Source organism: Camelus bactrianus, chromosome 32 (assembly GCF_048773025.1).
Source record: "Camelus bactrianus isolate YW-2024 breed Bactrian camel chromosome 32, ASM4877302v1, whole genome shotgun sequence".
NCBI classification, from domain to species: domain Eukaryota; kingdom Metazoa; phylum Chordata; class Mammalia; order Artiodactyla; family Camelidae; genus Camelus; species Camelus bactrianus.
The window spans coordinates 22026027-22050067 of NC_133570.1; the positions used below are offsets into that span (position 1 = coordinate 22026027).

General features: G+C 48.4%; 1 protein-coding gene across 3 annotated transcripts in view; it reads left to right on the forward strand.

Moving 5' to 3' along the window:
• The window catches only part of SPECC1L (sperm antigen with calponin homology and coiled-coil domains 1 like), a 112618-nt gene that overhangs the window by 57386 nt on the left and 31191 nt on the right, over positions 1–24041 (forward strand). For all 3 annotated transcript variants that reach the window (XR_012503690.1, XM_074356451.1, XM_074356452.1), the window contains 4 exons: positions 2492–2582; positions 13527–13610; positions 15426–15582; positions 18080–18182. Coding sequence is in view for 2 of the 3 variants with exons in the window: in XM_074356451.1 (XP_074212552.1) it covers positions 2492–2582; positions 13527–13610; positions 15426–15582; positions 18080–18182 (435 nt within the window). In the remaining variant the exon portion in view is untranslated. The remainder of the gene's footprint in view (positions 1–2491; positions 2583–13526; positions 13611–15425; positions 15583–18079; positions 18183–24041) is intronic.

Consider the following 24041-nt stretch of genomic DNA (forward strand, 5'->3'; position numbering starts at 1 on the left):
CCTCGGCGTTGCAAGCTAGTTCTTTTCAGAGTCACTTACGCCACGTCATGGGGCGAGTGACTGCTTCTTGAGGGATGTAGTTGGGATTGTTTCCCTAAGATGCTGTGAGGAGTATTCTTTAAGGGAAATTATATTGCTGTCCATTGTGTTATTCTTCTGAAAATCTCTAAGCACAGTGATAGACTGTTGAGCATGTGCTGCGTGGTTCCACGTGCTTTGTAACGTTAACTCCTTCCCTCCTCGCAACTGCTCTACTGGGTGCTGGCACTGTTACCCCTACCTTTCACATGTGGAGACTGACACCCAGAACGGTTGACAGCTCGCTGAGGGGTGTACAGCTAAGAAGTGGTAGAGCTGGATTCAAGCCTGGACAGTGTGGCTTCAGAGACCATGCTTTTAACCGCGGCACTAAGACACGTCCCTAAGTAGCATGTACAGTTGCCCCTTGAACAGCGTGGGGGTCGGGGCACCGACCCTCTGCATGGACGAAAATCCACCAGCAAGTTACAGTCAGCCCTCCGCACCTGTGATTCCACATCGACGGTCCCACACCTGTGGGTTCCCATCTGCGGGTCGAGCAGTGCTGTAATATTTACTGCTGAAAACATGCGCGTAATCGTGGACTCGCGCTGCTCAAACCATGTTGTTTAAGGGCCAGCTGTGTAGTTGGCACATCTCGGCCCCTGCTACACAGCAAGTCACTTCAAAACGAGTAGCTTAAAACAGTAGTTTCCCAGGTTTTCCCGTTTCTCTGGGTTGCCTGGGCAGCTCTTCGCTGGCTTTACCCGGGCTCTGCTGCAGCTGCACTCAGTCCTCCTGAGGGGTGGCTGGAGTTGGTGACTCGCTCTGATGCGTAAAGTGTGGCAGGAGTGACAACATGTCACTTACAGGGTGAGGTCATGGCAGACTCGCTTCCATCTGAGCACCCTCCTGCTGTCTCTTAGGCTCTGCCAGTCCAGTGAGCAGCTGGACATTGAAATACTTGGCGATACGTTTAATAAAGTACGGTGCACAGCCTTATAATGAAAACTGTACAGTCACGCTGAGAGAAGTTAAACAGTAATAAATGGAAGGATACACGTCCTGCTTACAATCCCAGCATGCTATTTGGTAGAAATTGATAGTATAATTTAAAATTTATATGGAAATTCTAAAGACCGTGAATATCCAAAGCATCTGGGGAAAAAAGAAACAAATTTGTAAGACTTACAGTCCCTGATTATAGTACTTAGAGTAACCCGGGCAGTGTGGTACTGATACCAGTTTAAACGTACACATTAGATCAGTCGAATAGAAAATCCAGGTCAAGTGATTTTTCAACAAAGATGTCAGGGTAATTCAGTGGGAGAGGGATAACCTTTTCAACAAAGGATTCCGAGGCAAATAGATACCCGTATGGAAAAAAAAATAACCACAACCCTCACCTCCCGGCATTTATAAAAACTGAAAATGACTATAGACCTAAGTATAAAAGCTGAAACTACGGAACTTCTACATGAAGACATGAAGAAAATCTCCATGACTTCAACAGGGCAAAGATTTCTTACTTAGGACACAAAAAAGGAGGAACTATAAAAGAAAATTAATAAATTGGGCATCAAAATTTGAAAATTCTCTGAAAGAAACTTCCCAATAAGAAAATGAAAGACTAGAGAGAATATACGTGTAATTCATTTATCTGTCAAAAGACTGGTATTCAGAGAAGACTTGTTTGTCTTCTTGGTTGAAGATAGCCCAGTAAGTAATGGACAAAAGATCTGAAAAGTCCCTTCCTGAGAGAAGATGACACAAATGGCCAGTACACAGGTGAAAAGATCTCAACATCGTCAATCATCAAGGAAATGAAAGCTAAGTCCACAGCGAGATCCCAGTGCACACCCCTCGGGGTGACCAAGACTTAGACTCCTGATATCCAGTGTTGGTAGGATGTGGAGAAGCCAGCGGCTCACAGGCTCTGCGGGGAGTGAAATGGGGAGTCAGAGGTCAGCGGGGTGAAGGGCCGGGGAGCGAGGAAGGAGGCCTGAGCAGGTGCTGTGCTGGGAGCCCGTCAAGGAGCGGGAAGCGGAGCAGGAGAATGGAGAGGGTTTGGGTGTCTGGGGTACCTGTGGCTGCGTGTGTGGGACAGAGCTGAGGAGGCTGGGGGCTGAGTTGGGATGACAGGTTTACACCTGGGCAGTGGTGAGGGGGAAGCTGGTGAGCGGGTGACAGGAGTGAGATCCGCTTGGAACCAGGGCACGAGCGGCCCCACAGGAGCACGACCGACTTTTGCTAACTGGTGAGTGAGGGGCAGGTGGGATCCCTCTGTATTCATTTTTAAAACAGTATACTGGTCACGGATGCCCCTAGGAGTGTGTGTTTCAGTCTTACTGTGACAATGTGGAAGGAACTATGCAAATTCGAAACTAAATATTTACTCCGGCAGCGTTTAGTCTCTTTGAGAGGCCAGGTCCATGTGCAGGCTAACTTGAACACCTTTGCCTTCTGATTTCAGAGACATTCCATAAGCGGACCCATCTCCACGTCCAAACCCCTGGCGGCCCTGGCAGATAAGAGACCAAACTACGGGGAAATCCCTGTTCAAGGTGCATCCCATGGGTTTCACTTTGCTTGTTCATTTTTTATTTTTCTGACTTTTTGACCAACTAACTTGTTGGGCGTTTTTGTTCTTGACATTATTTCTACCAGTCTAGTGTACTTCTTTATCAGAAGTTTACTAGTGTCATGTCTTAACTACAGATGGGAGATCAGTCACTGATAGATGCGTCTTGGAAGACAACTTGTACGTCGTGGTGGGGGTGAGCACGCGCCGGTGCTGGGCACTGCGCTCTCACTGTTCTTCATGGGGTTCGTTGTCCTGTTTTACAGATGCTAAAAGTGAGGCTTCAGGAAGTCAGGTAGCTCATGAGCACAGTTAGGTAACGTGGTTAATGTGCAGTACAGAGGGACAGCCTGGCTCCCGAGCCCACTGTTCTGATCTCTGTGCTGCTTGTAAGAGGGACTCGAGACCCTGAAGCTGAGGTCCATCGAGTGCCCGTTTCCATGCAGCCCCAGAGCTCAGGTCTCCTGCCTTTCGAGGACGGGGGTCCGTCTCCTACACCACTGCCTCCTCCATATGGTGCTGAAGCACTTTGGAAGAATGGATGTGGGAGTCAGGCCTGATTCTGGGAAAGGTGGCTTCGTTGGGATGGGTGTGGAGACGCTGGGCCCTGTGTGCACCCTCGGGAGCCAGGCCCCTCTCGGCGGGGCGGACCCAGCCCCTGCACACGCTCCTGGTGTGGGAGTCGGGCTCTGGGGCTGAGACCACAGGTTTCGGTTTTGACAGGTGTGGAGAGGAATCAGCAGACTTGGGGGAAGTGTTCCCTTAAGGAAGCTTGAGGGCTGGCTTCGTGGGCCTCAGGGAGCGCCAGGCGGGAGAGATTCAGTTGACAGTGGACCTGGCCCCCCACCGCGAGCCCGGGACGTGGAGAAGCTGGTTGTGCACCCTGGGGGGACAGCGGACCCCAGGATGGTGGTGCTGCCACCGGCCCTGCACAGACCTGCCTCCACCCTGCTTCAGCCGCTGGGTCACTCGTCAGCCGTGACCTGAGGTCTCTTCTCCCCTCAGCGGGTCCTCTTGCTGAGGAAACAGCGTGGACGGTTTACATCTTTACCATGTTCCCCCGCCGCCCTGGGGAATCCACCGGGATTTGTATGTGTGTGGGGAGGTCGTCGGCCTTCGCGTATGGACTGTCGGCCTCTCTGATGCTGTTCTTTGTCTGACTCGGGGATGATCGTGAGCACCTGGCTCAGGGCTCCCACGCTCCCCAGGCTCTCACACCCGCCGTGGGCTCGCACCCTCACTGGCTACCATGGCCGCTGTCGTCGAGGTTGTGGGTGGCGTGGTGCCCCAGCTGCCCACCTCCCAGGCCCTGCTGAGCCCTCCCTCCTCCGGGTGCTCTTTTTGGTCCTTCACACCCACTCTTGCTTTTCCTCCTCCGTCTCCTGTAAGTGGTGGAGTGTCCATGGGCCTCTCTTGTCTGTCTGCGCTCACTCTCTCTTCGTCCTGTTTTGGGGCTGTGGTTACTGCCCCTCAGTTGATGTCTGCATCCTGTTCCTCTGGACTTGACACTGTGTATCCAGTTCCTTTGTGACAGCTCCAGTTCGATACTGGAGACCCTCAGACTGAGTTTGTCCGGGACAGGATTCTCTCATTTCCCAGGCTCCATCTACCTGTAGCCTGTCTTCCCTGCCTCAGTTAATGACAGTTTCATCCTCCAGAAACTTTGGAGGCTCCTTCCTCCCTTCTTTATCTCAGACCCCATTCCTGGGACCTGTTCAGCTCTTTAGGAAACCCTGCTGGCTCTGCTTTCAAGTCCACCCAGAACCAGGGCCTTGCCCTCCCTCTCCTACCACCTCCTGGGTCTGAGCCACCACCGCTCCCACCTGGATTCTGGCAGAAGGTTTCTAATACCCCTTGCAGTCTACCCTTGACCCTCCAGGCAGCCTGGTCTTAAAGGACGTAAGGTGGAACTGTCGTCCCACTCCCAGCCCTTGGCCGGCTCCCTCTTTCCAGGTTCTGCTGGCTTTCTCTTAGTGGCCTCCAGACCCTCCAGCCTGGCTTCATCCCTTTTTTCTCTTGGTCACTCTGCCTGGCCATTCAGTCTTCCTTGCTGTCCCCTGGGCAGCCAGGCACACTCCTGACCTGGAACCTCGAGCTGACTCTTCTCTGCTGCCACACTCGCCTGGGTGTCTCGCCCGCCTTCAGGGCTGCTCAGATCTCACATTCGTGAGGCCGTGAGGCCCTGAGGCTGTGCTGAAAGTGGTGAGCCGCACGCTCTCCTCCACACCTTTTCCCTCATCTCTCTCCCCTTAACTTTTTTTTAACCTTAGCACTTACCTTCTGGCCACACGGTGTGGCGCACTTACCTTAGCTTACTGCCTGCCCCCCTGGTGGGGAGCTCCCGAGGTCGGGGACTCATGTCTGCTTTGTTCCAAGGCCCCCGCATCACCTGGAGTCGTGGGGGCTCCTGATGACAAACCATGAGAACGCGAGGCCGTGTGAAGGCTGGTCTCAGTCTCCCCTTCCTGCTGTCACAACTCTTAATCAGATTTAGTCGGAGCTGCAAAAACAAGAGAGAGGGAAACACACTTAGGTGAATTTTATCTGAGAATTGTTGAGAGTGTGATCTTTTATCTTAAACCATCACTAGGGAAGGAAACACTTAGAAAACTGAGAACAACCAAATGATTCTTGGTCATAAAAAGCCACAGTGGTTATCCAAACTGTGATTAATAGAGTAGGAGTCTGAGCTCTGAGTTAACTGTTTTTCTTTCTTAATTGTCTCTTTTGTCTTGGCATAAATCAAAAAACACCATCTGTCATTTTCAGTTTGAAAGTTTCAGTGGCTTCGTTACTGAACAATTGAAAGGTGCCGCTGCTTGTTCTACTGTACTTAAATTAGAGAATTTGTTGTATTTTCCAGTTAAATATTTTATAGAAGTTCTGTTTTTTTGGTTCTGTTTTTCATCATGCTTGTAGATCACTTGCAGGAAAGTGTTTTAGACTAGAGATCTGTTATATAAATGGGCTAATCCGTTGTTGGTGTTGGCAGTCTGTGTCGTGACAGGTGCTATGCTACTTCACTGAATCTCTGTAGAGAGATGTGAGCCTGTGTTTGCAGCCCGAGCAGTGGAGGGTGGGTCTGCTGCCGGGGATGTGGGTACCAATAGTTGGGAGGGTCTGCACGGCCCCCGCCTGCATTGTGATCTTAAAGGTCCGGGGTTAAGCAGAGACCTCAGCCAGACGGTGCTGATGGTTGGGGAGCCGGGGTTGCCCAGCATCCGTGTGACTTTGGGTGAGTCACACTAGTGTCATCAGTTGAGACGTACAGGTATCTGAGGAAGCTGATTAGTCCAAGTACAGTCACGTTCCTCAAAGAAATGCATGCTGTTATCATCTGTCTAATTGTATTACTTGAGAATAGACATGTGAAAAATTTTTAAATTTCTTGAAAAAAATTGATTTATGGTAAAGGTATATTTAATAAATGTGATACAAAGTTAGGAGGTTTTACCAGAAAGCCAAATCTTTGTTAAAAGTTCTCTCTTTACTTTTAAGCTGGAAGGAAAAGAACTTTGTATTAAAAAGTCTCACAGCAATTTTTATTCTCCAAAGAGTAGATCTAAATCAGATTCTGATCCTGCCCTAGCTGGGAAATTCCAGAGAGAAATTCAGATAGAAATCCTACCCTTTTGTATTTACAGTTTAATAGATGTCCCTGCCCACCTTCCTTCGATTGCCTGTGGTTCCTGGTGTTTGTCTTGATAAACTAAACTGTCTGGCCTCCTTTGTTTTTCCCAACATATTATTATGAAAAATTTCAAGCATCAGAAAAATTGAAAGACGTTGTGTAGTGAATATCCACAGCCCTCTTCCTAGATTCACTGGCACTTTGCTGCAGTCACTTTATCATGTATTTGCCCATCCACCTACCCTTCCTTCAGGTCATCTTTTTTTTTTTAATGCACTTCAAGGTAAGTTGCATTAGTACCTTGTTGTGGTGAGTAGGCACTGCACTGTTTGTTTAAGGTGCTCTCTCTGTCTTTAAACTCTTTCTTTTGAGATAAGTTTAGGCTTAGAGAAGAGTTATAAAAATTTGAGAGAGAGTTCTCGTAAACCCTTCACGCAGCTTTCCTTACGTGAACACCTGTGTGACCATAGGCAGTGTGGTCAGAGTGTCAGGAACTGAACCAGGCTTTGGATCTCACCCCTTGTTCCACTGATGTCCCTTTCCTGTTCCAGAGCAAACTCAGGATCCCGGTTTGCGTTTAGTTTCTCACCTCCTCAGGTCTCGCCAGTCTGCAGCAGGTTGTCAGTTTGGGTGTGTCATGTTGAGGTTCTGTACTGTTGGGAAGGGTGCCCCTTCTTGGCGTGCCACCACATCAGGGGCACGTGTAACTGTAACGTGACCTTGATCGCTGGTTGCAGTGGTTGTCTGCTGGTAAGTAATAAATATCCTATTTCTGCTTAAACTTCCTCTTGCTGATTTTAGCGTCTGCTGTATATTTTGCCTGCAGCAGTTATTACCATGTTCTGGCGGTGATTTTCTGTTTCCTCATCTTCCTGTAAGGAATTATGTATATTACGTTATTATATTTATTGTTATATTTATAGTTATTTGTATTAGTATAGACCCGTGGGTATTTATTTTGTTCTGTGGGTTATAGTCCATTACTATTATTTATTCTGTTGCTCATATTATTTCAACTTTGGCCATTGGGAGCTCTTTCCTCTTTTCTCTACTCCCCTCGCCCCAGGTCCCACCCAAGCCCCAAAGCGCTTTCTCACTTTGCACACCTCAGATGACCCAGCCTTGGTTTTCCTGCACCAGTGTGGAATTGAGGGCACTTAGAAAGTAAGATCTGGGTGCCAGTGATGCTCGCTGCCTGCAGTTCCCCTCTGGACGGAGCTAGGGAGTCTGTATGTAGGTGCACCAGCCCCTGCATACACACCTGTGACTGTTCTCTGTCTGTCTGTCTGTCTGTCTGTCTGTCAGAAATCGTGCGTTTATACTGATGCCTCTGACTCCAGGCTGCACCTGAGGGTGCATCTGGCTTTCTCCCTTTCCTCATTTGTGACTTCTTTCTCCTAAAAGTGAGAAACCTAGCTCTCGTTATCTGCAGCGTATTTACTTAACTTGATGGCCCCTGGTACGCATGTCCAGTAGCCCCAGGACTGCTAAACCGTGCCCTGTGAGAAGCAAATTTACCAGAGCAGTGTTTGCAGACAGTTCTTTTTTTGTGTTTAGCCTGAGAGTATCCAGCCAAAGCACCTTTCTTCTCAAGGTTACTTAGGTCTGCTCCCTTTCTCACGCCCTCTTGGGGTGGCTGTGTCATGCTCTTGTGGTACAGTTAGGTTAGTTTTGTTGCAGTGTGCATCTTATCCCCCCACCCCCAATACCGGCTGATAAAAAGAATTACATGCAGTAAAATCCATTCTCCGTTCTGTGCGTGGTAGGATGTTTGGCGGCATCCCTGGCCTCTGCCCACTAGATGGTAAGCCCCCTCCAGGGTTCCAGCCGCATCCAGCCCCCTAGTTGTAGTGGCCAGAAATGCCTCAGGACATTGGTATATTGGCCAAATTGCCTCAGTTGAGAACCAGAGATTTGGTTCTCACAGTTTTATTTGTCTAATGTCAGCAGAGAGATGGGAACTGTAAGTGAGACTCAAATAGGAAATTCTGGCTGTTGCATGTTGTCTGCTATTTCCACTAGAGGCTTTAACATATTAATTATAGTTATTTTATTAATTTTTTTAATTTTTAAAAATTAAAAAAAATATTGAAGTTATAATGTGTCAGTTTGTCAATGTATCAGTTACAATGTGTCATTTTGGGGCGTTAAGCACAATGTCCCAGTCATGCATATATATATATATATATACGTATATTCATTTTCATATTCTTTTTTGTTAAAGGTTATTATAAGATATTGAATATAGTTCCCTGTGCTGTACACAGGAAATTTGTTTTTTATCTATTTTTATATAGTGGTTAACATTTGCAAATTTCAAACTCCCAAATTTATCCCTTCCCACCCCCTTTCCCCAGTAACTGTAACATTGTTGACTGTGTCTGCAAGTCTGTTTCTTTTGTAGATGAGTTCATTAGTGTCCTCTTTTTTTTTTCTCATTCTTTTTTTTAGATTCCATATATGAGTGATATCATATGGTGTTTTTCTTTCTTTCTGGCTGACTTTACTTAGAAATCATAGTTACTTTAAATGCCCCATCAGATAGTTCCAGCGTCTGTGCTGCATCTGAGTCTGGTTTATTGATTGCTTTGTGTCTTGATGTAGTGAGCTAGAGGTACTGGTTTTTTTCTTGTTTTTTTGTATATTTTATAATTCTTTGTTGGAAGTTGGACATCATGCGTAGAACAGTAGAGTGGTTTTATGCCTTGACATGGGCACCTCTTTCCTTCGGCTAAATGTGGGATGTTGAGCTAATCTACTCAGGAGCTGGGCTGAGTTTGTTTTGTTGTTGCTGTGATGTGCTCAGTGCACAGCAGGCTTACACTTGTGCCATAAATACAGTGTGTTTAGAGTGGGGTGGAGGTTCCAGAGGAGTTTTCTCGTGTCTCCTCCAGTTTCAGCTTTAGGCTGTCCTGTGCCTTGCATCTCAAGGAGGGCATGCCTCATACTCTCTTAGCTGTTTCTGCTGAGATTTCCTATTTGTTCATTAGTTGAGAACATATTTTCCTTTATAATGTTGAGATATTTGTCGTAGCTGCTTTAGAATTCTTTTCTGCTAACCCTAATATATAAGTCATCTTCGGGTAAGGTTTCCATTTATTTTGAGTGTGAGTCAATTCTTCCTTTTTATTTGTATGTCTTGTAATTTTAGATTGTATCCTGAGCTGTGTGAATTCTCAATTCTATCTTGTTCTTCCACAGAAGCTTAGTTTTTGTTAATAAGCAGTTAATTTGGCTCACTTCACACTCCAGTCTCTTTCCTTCAGTTGAAATAGCTGTTTGGTTATTTTTCCTTAATGCAGCTCCTTGGAATCTGAGTTCTTCTGGATTTCAGGGGCCAGTGAGATTTGGGCAGATTCATATACAGGATTCATGACTCCGTCCTTTCTAGGATTTCCGTCATCCCTTTGCTTTCCAGCAGCTTTGGTTGTCCCGAGTTACCTCCTCTGCTTCTTCAAGGCGGTAAGGCCATGGGTTGGCTACCAAACCCTAGCTGCCCTGCACAGCCTCCTCTGGGGCCTGCACTCGGCCCATAGCCATAAACCCGGGGAACTCACCCAGCGCTGTTTCCTTCTTCCAAGTGTAGGCGCCTTTCTTTTTCTTCCTTCTCTTGATTTCTCTTCAGTGCCTTTAAGTAGTTGATCTTCATATTTTCCCAAGATTTTATAGTTGTTTTCAGCAGGAACATTGGCCCATTTGGAGCTATTCCTCTGTGAACAGAAGTTGGCTATTTAGGCTCCTGTTTTTAAACCACTATTTTGCCTGTAAATTTGATTTGGGAAACAATAAAAGGACAAGTGCCCGTACCTGTTTATCTCTATGATTTCTCCAGTGAGAGACAGAAGTGGCCGGCCTGGTGTGCTTGTGTTACCGTGGCCTGCCCGTCCAGAGCAAGCAGTATGCCTGTGTGGTTTCTCCCTTTCTCCGAGCCCTGGTCTCGTCCCCCGGCCTGCACAGATGCTCTTAGCCTCACGCTCTCCTCTCACCCTCCTGGGTCTTCAGCTTGACCCTCTCTGCCAGCTCCCTCCCATCGTCTGAAAATGCCCCCCGCCGTCTCCCCTGTCTCCCCCGTGGAGAAGAAGTGTCTCCCCTCCTCCTGTGGCTCCTGCACCCTCTCTCCTGCCCTTCCCAGCTTGTCTCCCACTCGCTCCTCCACGGTCTCACCTCAGTTTTGTACCCACAGGGTATGAAGTTACTCAGACCAAGGTTACCAGGACTTGCGTGGCAGTGGTTCATTCTCATCTCATCAGCTGCATGTTGATTATTTCCAGAACTACACATATTCGCTCTGACTTCATATCTGCACTTCCTCTGTCTGCTCCGTCCACATCCTTCCCCAGGTACCTCATAGGGTTCTCACATTCCGTGTGTCCTCACCTCTTCCTCCCATAGTGCTCTTCCCTTTGTCACCTCTGCACATGGAGCTGCCCTCCTCTTCCTCCACATCCAGGTGCTGCCTCATTGAGGAACCCTCCGGTCTGTGTTCCTCTCGCATCTCCTCTGCTACCACCCCAGTCCAGACCACCCTTCTCTCTGCTCTGTAGTTGAACCCCTCACCCTGCCTGCACTGTTACCCTCCCACCCCCGGCAGCCGGACGGATGTCCATCTAAGGAAGCCTTCCTTGGTTCCGCGTTGCCAGCAGGTGGAGTCCACAGCCTCAAGCCCGGCCTGGGCCTCCTAGCCGCCCCTCTGTGTGCAGCACTGCGGCCCTCCATCTCTTTTGGTGTCTGCTGAGCACCCCGCTGGGAACGCACTCTCCTTTGCCTGTAGGAAACCTATTAATTATCCTGCTAGTCGTAACCGAGATGCTGTTTCCCGAGGAGGCCTTTCTGGCCCTCCACTCCAGAGCAGGTCATGTCCCCGCTGTGTTCCCTGAGCCCCTAGTACCGGTCTGTCCTGCTTCCCTCACTCGCGGTGATGTTTTGAATGTCTGGCTTCCGCTCCAGACTCCAACTTCCACGAGGGCAAGTTCCTGCCTCTTTTTCCCTTTCTCTGACCCTTGCATCACACCCAGTGCCTGGCAAGTAGCAGACACCCAGGAGGTTTTTGTTTCATGAATGAATTACAGACAAAAACTGCGCCCTAAGGCAGCAGAGCAGACAATCACTGCAACGTCTAATCTCCTCCTTGCCGTGCTCAGCTGTCATATTGACTTGTTTCCCGAAAAGGGACACAGCGGTTGGATGTAAGGATGTGGTCCGGCCGCCGTGCGGTGGAGTGGGCACCTGCCCCTGCTCCCCAGGTGCCTGAGCCGCAGCAGGCTGCGCTGTGCACGCAGAGACTCGCCCAGCAATTCTGCCATGAAGAGCCGTGGGGGCTTTCCGGGCCTTTCTGTACGTCTTCAGAAAGGAGCTAGTGGCCTGTGCCAGGGACTGTCCACAGATTGAGATGGACTTGGACCCTTGGACATGCAGTGAGAGCAAGGCTGGCCTGGGCTGGGCAGAGACTCGCAGTCGCGTTGTAAACATGCTTCATCGTCGCGTGCCCGCAGGGTCGGGGGAGATGCAGTGGCTGCCGCCCTCGCGCCCCCCCGCCCCCGCCTGCTGCTTGCCTCGGCCTTCACACTCCTTGTCCCAGTCCTCTGTCTTGTAACCTTTCTTCCCGCTTTCTCTGCTTGCTGTGTTCCTTGAGAGATGAAGGTTTTTGGGAAATGACTGGTTTCATAACCATGAAGTGGGCGTTTTGATTAAATTTTAAAAGGTGGTATCTGTTTCCTACTATTTCCATGTTCCATGAACTTGGCTTTGTCTGTCAGACTTTGTGCACAGGGCGCTCCTCCTGGGAGGGTGCTCGCTGGCCACGGCAGGGTCCAGGATTCTGACCGCAGCTCGCTGGTAGGCTCTGCCCCGAGGTGGTGGTTATTCAGGACAAGGGAGGTGCAGCAGCTCTGGGCTGCGAGAGTCCTGTCTTCGTTCAGAAGTAAGCTCATCCTTCCACTGCCTTCCCTGCCAAAGTGCTATGTGCTCCTCATGCCTGGAAAGTAAATTTTGGAATGACGGGTGTGCTATCCTTGAAAGGTGCCGTCGCGTGACGTCACTTTTGACATCGTGATATTTTGAGAGGGAGTATTTTTTAAATTGCCACTTCTTGAAAAGAAGTGCTGACAGGCTGTTTGATGGTTGTAGGTCAGGCTTGCCTCTCCCTGTCGGTGTGTGTTTGCGGTGGGGACGGTCTCGGACAGCGAGCCTTGTGGTCCCCAGGAAGTGTGACGCCGTCACACACTGCGAACACCCGGCAGGCGGGACTTGTCTGCCCATCCTGGCACATGTCGTCCTGGCCTGACGGCAGCCTCGCTGGGGTTGGAGCCCGAGGTGGGGGTGCTGGTCTGTGTTCGGGGCTCCCACTGTGGGGAGCAGGTGCTGAGGACGCGATGTTGGAGGGAGGATGCAAGGCTGCTGAGGGTGGCCGGGCAGAGGGCGATGGAGGAGGCGGGGGGCAGCCGGCCAGTGTTCATGGCACTGCAGGGTCTCCCAAGATGGCTTGTGTTTGGGAGCAAGGAGGAGCTCCGCAGGTGGGGCCACATGCTTAGTGGCAGTGGCGGCGTCTGCCTGTCCTTCCTGAAGGTTCAGAAACGATGGCCACTTCCACGTTGCCCTCAGACCGGAGCCCACTCGCCTGGGAGCAACCTGTCTCCTGCTGCCCTCTGTTCTCTGCAGGCCCCTTGTTTAGCTGCTCGGGGGTTTACTGTCCCTAAATTGAATGTCCTTGTACCTCTGATCACTGCCAGGCTCAGACGCTGCTCCCACCCCTCTCCCCCGGCAGCCAGGCCTGCATCTGACAGCTCATGTCCTTATGCGGCGAAGGCTCCCCGCTGCCTGAGGGGAGGTGATGGCTGCCCTCTCTGGTCTGACGGCGCTCGTCGTCCTGCTATTCCGGCATCCCCCCGACTTGTCTGGTTGTGTGCGCGTAACTTCCCCACTAGCTCCAGGCTTACAGGCGCGAGGCTTTTATTTAGTTTGTGCTTTTAGACCCAGGTACAGGTATAGCAGGGGATCTTTGAGTTTGGGTTGAATTGCATCAGAGGTAAGTAGCAGTTGGTTGTTTAGAAGCGTTCAGCTGTGTTGAATGTCTCATCTCTAGAAGTGAAAACTGAATGGACGCTTTCCCGTGTTCCTTGTCTGCGGAGCTGTTCTGTGTACGGACTCCCTGGGGAACCGTGTAGCTCCCAGGCCCCCAGGCTGGGAGTGAGGGGGGAGCCTCAAGGACGAGGGGCGTGAAACTCACCTCCCTGCTGCCCTTGCTCCTTCAGGTTCTGGGGTGGGGCTCTTTACTGTGAATCTTTCCACTCTGTGCAGAGCATCTACTCAGAACGTCTTCAACCAGCCGACCTGCTTCTCTGCCCAGAGTACCTGCCATGGAAAGTGCCAAGACCATCTCAGGTAACACCTTTTACCTGGAATTTCCTTTAAAAAGAAGTTTTGGTAATGGTACTGAGTACTTTCTCTTTAGACTTATTTAGCATCACTTGCCTCTTTTGTTCTTGAGTTGATTGTTTTTTACTCTGAATTTCCCCATGGTATCTTCCAGATTCTATAGAAATCACATTTCATGGCCTTGATTTTAAAAATAAAAAACAAGAACTAGGTAATTCCATTCACTTAACAAGTGTCCATTAAGTGCCTAGAGTGGGTTAGAAGGTGTGCTGAAAATACAGCTTCATACAGAGTTGATTTGGTTCTGAAAGGTTAGAGTATTTATCCCAAGATGTGTCATGATGGGTTTTGAAGAGTTGCTTCAGAGCAAACCAAAAATTCTCTGGAAGCCAGATTTTTTCAGTGTGACAAAGCCCTCCGACAATGGTAGGTTTGACTGGCCTCCTTTGTTGGCCTCCCAGAGCTAACACTGGTTTATCAGTTCATGTTAACGTCCTCCTTTCTTTCTCCTTAGACACTGGACCAGGAGAGGAGAGACTCCTACAGCTCTGCCTCACGTGGTTGACGCCCCGCTTGTACAGGATTTAGTTAGTGCAGTTGTTATACTTCTTAGCTGGGTCTTTAAACCAGTGGGAAGTCCAGCCAAAATTACAGCCCAAAGCCTAGATCCAGAGCCTCTTCCTCTAACAGAGTTCTTCCAATTCTTTCTCAGTCTGTTTCCTCTGTTTTATTTAAAATTATGAAAGGTGTTCTCATTTAGTTTCCTAGCACACCACTTAAAAGGAACTGCTGATTCAAGGCATGCAGAGATCTTACATGGACAGAAAAAACCAGAATAATTACAAAATTATGTCAGAAATATGGGAGTGCATCATTCTAGTAAGATCATGCAGTTGGAGAAAGCGTCTGTCTCCTGGATCTTTAAAGACATCACTTAACTGTTACAGAGTAGTAAGTAGTCTGCCTGTGGCTATCCTGAAATGATCAAGAGAATTTTAGCATTAAAGGGTCAGTTCCAGGCATCAGGGAAGATTACTCGTCTGTGACATTGAGTGTGTTCCCACCCGCCCAGGGTGATACAGATCACAGTCCCCGAGGTGAGAGAAAACTTGTCTGAGGTCAGGAACTTGGTCTCACATCTCATGTCTCACCGGGCTCGGCTCAGCACCCTGAGGACCTGCTCATCCTCAGCGCATCAGGCTAGAAGCCACTACATTATTGACGGCTGAAGTGTCTGCTTCTACCTCACAGTTACCAGGACTTTGTGTAATTCCAGCCAGGTGCAGTGTCTTACTCCGCCGGACTTTGAACGTTGGACCCCCCTGGTGGTTCTTATCTCTCAGTAGTTGACTTGACGTGATACCTTTTGCTTTTCTGTCTCTTTGATTCATGTTTTTGAAAACGTGGCTTAACCCGGAATTAAGCAGAGCCCTGTAATGCAGTGTCCCTTTCCTCTCTGTCCCTTCGGCAGTGCTGTGGCCAGGTTCGGAGGGGCTGTGCTGGTTTTAGTCGAGCCTGCGTAGCTGCAGGTGGTGCTCTCCTTGCCCTTTGTTTGGGTCGTGTTTGTGGGTGCTCACGTGCGCCCCTAGGGCACCGGGAGTGTGCAGAGTGGATCAGACGCACTGCCTGCCCTCAGGGCGCGCAGGCTTCCCCGTTCCAACGGCTGTACCTTTTCTACAGCGCTTTTAACAAAGAAAATAAGAAATCCTTAATGTTAGTTTTTCCTCCTGTATGTAATTTCTCCACTGAAGAAGGTGTCTCAAGAACTCAATTTAAAACGTTTTTGCTATAAAATGCGTAATGACCATTTGTCGCCATCAGTGTCTCGACGAAGCAGCGAAGAGATGAAACGAGACATGTCTGCGGCCGAGGGCGCGTCACCGGCCTCGCTCATGGCCATGGGAGCCACATCACCACAGCTGTCCCTCTCCTCCTCCCCCACGGCCTCCGTGACCCCCACTGCCCGGAGCCGCATAAGGTAGGGAGCAGTTAGTGCTGGTGCTCCCCGCGTGGCTCCTGGCCTCCGACACAGGTGGTCAGCTTGTGAAGTGATGGCATTTGAGCACTGGTCCGTTTCTTCCTTTGTGTGTTATTAGATGTTTTCTGATCTGGTCTTCTGTGCCCAGTACTGGGAAACATGACGCAGAAGTGAAACAGTGAAACAAAGTACAGGAGGGAGTTATTTCCCCCAGGCAGTGGGTGGTTTTGTTTTTGTTTCTTTGTGGGTTTGTTTGGTTTTGGTTTTCTGCATTAGGGAACAGCTGAGTACAAAAGGAAGTGTAGTGACCCTGGAATCCTGGGTGTGGGTGGCATGCAGGGGACGGGGCCTCGTTGGTGGCGGGTGGGGAGGGAGGGGTGTTTTTGCCAAGGTCAGTGTCTCCAGTGACTGTTCAGAGGATTCAGGGAAGGGTAAAGGAACAGGTTTCAGAACCTTGCTGTATACTGACTCTCAGGTCTGAGGATAAAGTAGAAGATTTGGTCTCTCAAGCTCAGATTATCTATACTTTTAAAGCCCTGCCTTGAGGGGATCGACCTCTTAGGAGAGTGGCCCACAGGCCATGCCTGTCCGGCTGGGGCGCACAGTGAGGAGCCTGACGCGGGCCCGGTCCTGCCCTAGCTCGTCCATGAGTCCGAGGCCACAGGCTGCCCGCGGGAAGGGTCCCCTCTCTTCCCAGCCCCCCACTTGGAAGCTGTGACCCTCAGCAAGGCATCTGCTGGCCTCAGCCTCCTCGTCCCACGGTGAAGACCGCAGGACCCCCTTCAGCTCCAGGGGCCCTCTTCTCGGCCTGTTGTGTCTGTAGGGTTTACTCTTCCCTGCTGCTGTTGAAGCTGCATTTATAACAAAACGGCCCCTGTGTAAACCAGATAAAACCTTTCACGGTGACTAGTAGTTCCTTGTGCTTTGAGCTTGATGGAGTGGGTTATTTTTGGCTTGCCCTTTTGCTTTCATTCACACATCTTACCTTTATCTTCATTCTCATTTCCTGTGTTCAGTAGTGTTATTGTTATAACAAACTTCCTCGAACCCTTTAAACCAAAGCAGGAATCTGGCGGGCTGGCACACAGACATAAAAGTGTGTTTCTTCAAGGCAGTTGAGATTTTTTCGTATTTTACTTTTGGTTCTGAGATAGGTGAAAATTGGTGCTATTTCAGTGCAACTCTCCAGTGGAAAAGCTTCAGTTCTGCACGTGTGCTCTCTGCCTCCCTGACGTACTGGGCGGGGAAGACAGACGGGATGGGCGCGCGAGGAGCCCAAGGCCTCTTGTGACGTCATGGCCTCCAGGGCAGTGGGTGGGCGGCTCAGCTGGCGGCCCAGGGGCCGCAGTCTCCACTTGCCTTGTAAAACGGTCACTAAAAATTAGACCACGCTTTTAAGAGTGTACTACTGGTTGAGGGGCAAGTCATTTGACAGAGTGCTCTCTCCAGGCGCTCCTCGGGGTTCTGGTCTCCTGGTAGTTGCTGGGAGGAAGCACTTGGTCCGCCTCCCCTGCTCCATCACCAGGTGGTCACAGAACCTAGTGTGATTCAGTGTCTGGTCTGGGGCAGGATTTTTATTCTGCCTACAAGGCAGTTGACTGCCCTGGAGTACCCTACCTATGATTCTAAGACATGAGTTATGCAGAGCCATCGATTCGCCCACCCCCACCCCGAGCCTCTGCAGTCTGTCCATCCCATAGTAAACTCTGAGCTGCTCAAGGGCAGGGGCCCTGTGTTGCTGACCGCCTGTTACCAGCACGTGCATGGGGCCTAGCCCAGTGGTGCTTCATGAGGAGGTATTGAGCGAATGAGTGAGTGGGTTTACAGAAAAATTCCATTTTCTAGGCAAGGTAAAATGCTAATTACTTAGAGTCAGTAAAGAGTGTACAGGTCAGCAGTAACACATTTGAGACAAATCTTATGGGTGTTTTAAATGTTTATTACCGTCTTTCTGTCATATCTGCTTCCCGCAGTTATAAGTACTTTGAAGCAGGAACTAAGCCTTATAGCTCTTTACCTTACATAACTTTGTCCTTTGTATTTACAGTTAGTGATTTTTTAAAAAGATGAAATGATTAAGGACATAAAAGTTGGAAGCAAAAATGAGTAAAATAAAACTAAACATACAGACCGTGAAAGGATAAGGTGTGATGAAAGCCCGAGTCGAAGTGTCAGGACGCTCCCCTGAGCATCCTAGGGTGCGCCCCGTTAACTGTGAGCACAGTCTATAGCGAATCTTTGCCAGTTCTGTGTGGACGGCGAGTAGAGGCCCCCTGCAGAGGGCAGAGCCCCCGACAGTGCTGGGGCTGTGGGCCCGTAGAAATTGACAGGTGAAGTCAAACGGAGGAAGACCCATCCTGCTGGGAGATGCCTCCATGTGTGCGTTTGTCCTGTTCAGCTGCAAACCCACACAGGCCTCTTCTGTTTGCTAGATTTCTGGCTTATAAGGGTGCTCAAAGAGAAAACTTTCAACTTGGGTTCTTATTTCACTTATCAGGGAAGAAAGGAAGGACCCTCTCTCAGCATTGGCAAGAGAATATGGAGGATCCAAGAGGAACGCCTTGCTGAAGTGGTGCCAGAAGAAGACCGAAGGCTATCAGGTACCCACGTGCGCAGCGGCCGTGTTAGGTGCTGGGTGTCTGGCTCACTGTGCGTCTCCCACACCGGACTCAGTCTGCCATGGACTGGGAGCATGTCCTGGGCTGGACACATGTCCCTCCCTTCCCTCAGTTGCTCGGTCAGCTGTCATAGGCCCTCCTGAGTCCTGGTGAAGTGCTTTTATTGAGGCCTCGTCTGGTCTCAGAGTGAAAGTGCATTCATTTTACTTAAATTAATATTTTAGTTATTAAGTTTAGAGCTTTCTTCTGGCTGCTGTTTTTCATGGCATTTTCCCTTGCCTGTGCTGTCGTCCTTGTGCGTCTGGACTGGTCACAGCCTGCCCTTGCTTCAGTCTGTCAGTCTCGCTCTCTCCTCCTCTCTCTTTCATTATTTTATTCAGGTTTTATTTTAAGTGATGTTGAGTAAATACGGCATTTGGAGAGGCAGTTCTAATTCTCTGCAAGATGGAAAGCTCTAAAGTGTAGCCATTAGGCAGCTAGAAGCTCAGCTTAGGCTCTCGGTGTCCGCACATGCGATCCCGTCACCCGGCTGGCAGCCAGAGGTCTGCATGGCTGCTTCACCTTTGGTGCGGCCGCCCAAGAAGAAATTAGAATTCTGTATCCCTGGCTCCATGACATCGGCCCTCACCTCACTGAAATGATGTGGAGGGACTAGCTATAACGTTTCCCCCACAATCTTCGTGTAAAAGAGATAACAAAGTAGTGGAGGAAGAAATTAAGAACAATTGCTGTAAACAAGTCCCCTTTGGAAAGTTTGCAGGTGGCCTCAGGCAGTGACCCTCAGCTCATGTAGTGCATCTCAGTGGACTTTGAATTCTCAGAAAGTCACCATGCTCAGTGAGGATGTGCTTGTGTGTCCACATCTCCAGCTTCCGTTAGATGAAAAGCAGTGCTGGGAGGGTGTGGAGAGGTTGGACCCTTGTGTCCTGTCAGTGGGAACGGTGCGTGGTGCAGTTAAACATGGCACTAATGTGTGATCCAGAAAGCCTGCTTATTATATGTCTGTACGCAGAATAATTGAGCATGTGGTCCTGATCAGATATTTGTACTTCCGTGTCCATAGGAGCACTATTCACAGTAGCCAGAAGGTGGAAGCCACCCCAGTGTCCATTGACAGATGACTGGATAAACAAAATGTGGCGACACACACGGTGGGATATTATTCAGCCTTTAAAAGGAAAGAAATTCTAACACATCCCACAGTGTGGATGAATCTTAAAGACATTATGCTGACTGAAGTACAGATATTAACACAGAAGAACACGTTACATGATTCCACTTACATGAAATCCTTAGAGTAGTCAGATGCGTAGCGACTGGAAGGAGACGAGGTTGCCAGGGGCTGGGGGCTAATGGGGAGTATTGTTCAAAGAGTACAGAGTTTCAGTCATGCAAGATGAAGAAAGTTCCAGAAATGGATGCTGGTGGCGGTTGCACAACAGTGTGAATATACTTACTGCCACTGAACTGTACACGTATAAAATAATCGCCTAGCGGGGGAAAAAAAGTAAATGATGGGATACAACTGAGAGAAATCAGCACAGGCACACAAGCCTCGAACTCCATGCTGAGTGTGTAAGTGCACTGTGTGTGCTGTGTATATGTGTGTGCTGTGTGCTGTGTGCTGACGAGACCTGTGAGGCAGCTGTGGGGCACTCACTATCCAGCACCAGCAAGATACACGTTCTTCTCAGGTGCACGCAGAACCTTCAGGAGAGGCTGTATGTTGAGTAATAAAACAGATCTCAGTACATTTCAAAAGATTGCAGTTACACACGGTATCATTTCATTGGAATACAATTAGAAATTAATAACAGAAGGAAAAATTCACAACAAAACTGAGGGAGGCATTGAAAAGCAGCTCTCAGGGAAGTTTATAGCTATAAACACCTACCTTTCAAAAGAAGAGTATCTTAAATCAGTGAGCTAACCTACCTGAAGAAAGGAGAAAAAGAAGAGTGAATGAGGCCTAAAGCAGCCACAGGAAGGAGTAATAAAGATTAGGGCAGAAACAAAGGGAATAGAAAAATCAGAGAAGATCAGCGAAACCCAAAGTTGGTTCTTTGAAAAGATCGGTAGATTTACAAACCTGTAGCTAGACTAACAAAGAGAAAAAGAGGAGACTAAAGTTGGTAGAAGCAGGAATAAAAGTGGGAACACGACTAATGGCCTTTCAGAAATGAAGAGGATCCAAAGGGGACCTGTGAACATACCCCAGCGGGTGTGTGACCCACGTGAAGTGGACAGGCTCCTCACAGTCACAGACTATCCAGACTGACTCAGGAAGAAATAAAATCGGAATAGACCTATAGCAGCTAAAGAAACGGAATTGGTGATCAAAAAACTCTCAACAAAGAAAAGCCAGCCCAGGGCCGGGTGGCCTCACTGGTGAATTCTACCAAACGTGTAAGAGAAGAGTTGACAGCAGTCTTTCTCAGACTCTTCCAAAAATAGGAGAGAGAACACTTCCTGACTCATCCTGTGAGGCCAGTATTACCCTGATAACAAAGCCAGAAAAAGACATCACAAGTAAAGAAAACTGCAGGCCAGTGTTCCTTACACAAAAGTCCTCAATAAAATACCAAAAAAAAGAATCCAGCAGCAGATAAAGGGAATTCTACAGCGTGACCAAGTGGGATTTATCTCAGGAATGCAAAGTTGGTTTAATGAATGAAAATTAATCCATGTCATGGAATAAAGAGAAAAACCAGAAACTCATCTCAGTGGGTACAGAAAAAGTCTTTGACAGAATTCGAAACCCATTCATGAAAAGACTCACCATAGTAAGAATGAAAGGGAACTTTCTCTGCCTGTTTTTGTGTGGAAAGCCCACAGCTAACACTGTATTTAGTGGTAGAAGACCAAAGGCTTTACCCCCAGATCAGGAACAGGGAGGCTGTCCACTCTCACCACTTGCATTCAGCATTTTGCTGGAAGTTCTCGCTAGGGCAGTTAGATGAGAAAAGGAAATAAAAGACATTGAAAAGGAAGAAGTAGAACTATCTCTGCAGATGTCATGACTACTGTCTAGAAAGCCTGCAAGAACTCACATAAAAACTTATGGAGCTAATAAACAAATCCAGCAAAATTGCAGGATATGAAGTCAATATAAAAATCACTTGCATCTCTATGTACTGGCAAAGAAAAAACTCTGAAAATGAACTTAACACTTCCATTTATAAAGCATCAAAATGATTAGAATACTTAGAAATAAATTTAACCAAGGAGGCACAAGGCTTATACACTGAAAACTGCAAAACACTATGGGAAAAAATTATAATCTTAAGTAAGTGGAAAGACCCTTTGTTCATAGATTGGACGTTTTGACACATGCTACAACATGGATGAGTCTTGAAAATATGCTACGTGAGAGAAGCCAGACATCAAAGTCCAGATACTCTCAGCTCTGCTGAGTGTGGGGACATCAGTGCTGGTGGCTCCAGGTTTGGTCCAGGACTGAAATCTCAAGATACATCAGGATTGCACAACCCCTGAATTTTTTTCCTTTTATCATGTTTTATTGGGGTGTACTTTACATAAGGTACAGTCCACCTTTTTAAAAATGCACATTGGAGTGTATTCACAGAGTGGTGCAGCCATCACCACAGTCCATTTTAGAATATTTTCACTAACCCTGTACCGTTAGCAGCCCCTCCCCGTTTGCTCCGGGCAGCCCTGCCCTCCCCGCTATCTCCCGTGCGCTCCTGCTCCAGACCCTTCACACGGCGGTCCCTCAGTGCAGTTCTCCAGCCTCACGTCTTCACGGTCCCTCCATATTGTGGCCTGTTCTCCAACCCTCACGCCTCCTGATGACTGCACAGTAGTCCACGGTGTGGCTATACCACATCTTGCTATCCCTTCACCTGCAGAGGGGCATTTGGTTGGTGAGGCTGTCACGTGTGGTGCCACCGTGCGCACTGCGAAGGTTTCCTCATCCTCCGTCCATCTCCTGCTTGGCTGCCATGGTGATTTGAAATTGTGACCTGGTTGCTTCTCTTTAAGCTGCTTCTCCTTGCCCAAAGCCAAGACCCTTGGTGTGGAGAGCAGACCCCCACGGCTGATCTGGCCCCTGTGTGGTCCTGTTGGTTCCTCCGTAGTCTCACCTTGACCCCAGTGCCCCCATCCTCTCACTCCACCCCTTCCACCTGGGGAGTGTCTGCTCCTTCAACTTTGAAGTCAGCATCTGTGCAAAATTGCTCTTGTTCTGCACTGCCGCTCAAGGGTTCGTCCCTAACATGTGCCCCTCCTCCTAGCCCTCCCTTGACCTGAGCCCAGTCCAGGGCAGAGAGTGTTCTGTATTTCAGGGCATATTCTTTGGGGGTCTTTGTAATTCATTTCCCTGTGTTGCAGAACCCCACAGAGTATATCCCAAGGGTACTGAAGTTGTCAATTTGCCGTGTCTTCCTTTCTGGACTGTGAGCTCCTTAGAAGGGCCTGTCTTTGCCTCAGTGGCCAGCAGGAGGCCCTGCACATGGCAGGGCTGAGTGACTGGACCCATATATTGAATGTCATGGGATGTATTGGACGTTCATTTTTAGAACAGTGGTTCTCAAGGTTGCATGTAAAGCCTGTAAAGATAGTGGGAAAAGTGCAGATTCCTGAGAACCACTTTTCAAGATTTGTCATCGGAGAGGATGCAGTGAGACTCTGGAACCTGCATTTTCACAAGCACTGCAGTCGATCCATAGGCCACATGAGAATCACACAGGAGTAGTGATTAAGAGCTTGAACTTAGTGTTAGGTAAGCTTTGACTGTCAGCTCTGCCTCTCACTGTGTGACCTTCTGCAAATTACTTAGCCTCTCTGAGCCTCAGTTTCCTTCTCTGTAAAATAGAGGCTTAACTAAGGTAGTCATGCACATTTTCTAGCATAGACTACATGTTTAATAGACTTTAGAAGTATTATTTTTCTATGTTATTGGGTGTCATCTTGTAACATAAGCTTTAAATTTTCCAAGACCACTACTTAAACTGAGTAATTTTAGATAGAAAGTACCTACCCCTTGATTATGGAACTTTGCTATGTATTGAATTGATTAAAAAGTTAAGTAACTAAGTTGATTGAGATAATTCAAGCATTAAATCAGTGCTTTAACTAATGTCTCTTGGCTCCTTTCCACTTAAATTTTCTGATTCTGTGATTTTAATGTCCATTGTGTTAGGCTGAAAAAAAAAACACAAATCAATTCTTTAAGAACCTCAATTAATGATTTTGAGTGTTTTTTTTTTTTCTTCTTTCACTTACTGGGTACCTAAAATGCAAGAGGAACTATAACGCAAACCAGAATGGCTAACCCATCGTAAAGAAAACCTTTCTGTGCTCTGGACAGCCTTGTGCTTCAGGCCCATTTTCCTCTTCCTTACTTCCTATGGGCACTTCTGTAATGATGGCTACGTATGGCTTCTTTGTTTGTCTGGCTTTTGTTTCCTGTAAGACAGATATCTGTTTTGCTGTTTAAAAGTAGATAGGATGCTGGTTCTTTTATTTCAAAGGTCTGAGTTAAAATTGGACATAATTTTATATGCATAATCTTTTTAAGCTCCAAGATATATCTGATAGAACTCTTAATTTGTCAAGAGCCACGTAAGAAGTGCCAGAGCCCTTTCCTTATCTCACTGTAAATAGGGGTGAGCTTACCCATCCTTCGAAGCCAGCAGCGTGGGACCAGTCCTTGGGTCTCTGACTTCCCACAGTCAGCAGGAAGCGCAGGCTGTGACACGAGGCCAGCTCACTGGAGCAGGGCTGTTACGTGACACTCAGCACATTCTGCCCTCTCCGGCCCCGAGTGCATCGTCGGTGCCGGGGCCGCGCGTGCTTTCTGTCGTCGGAGCTGTCTGATCC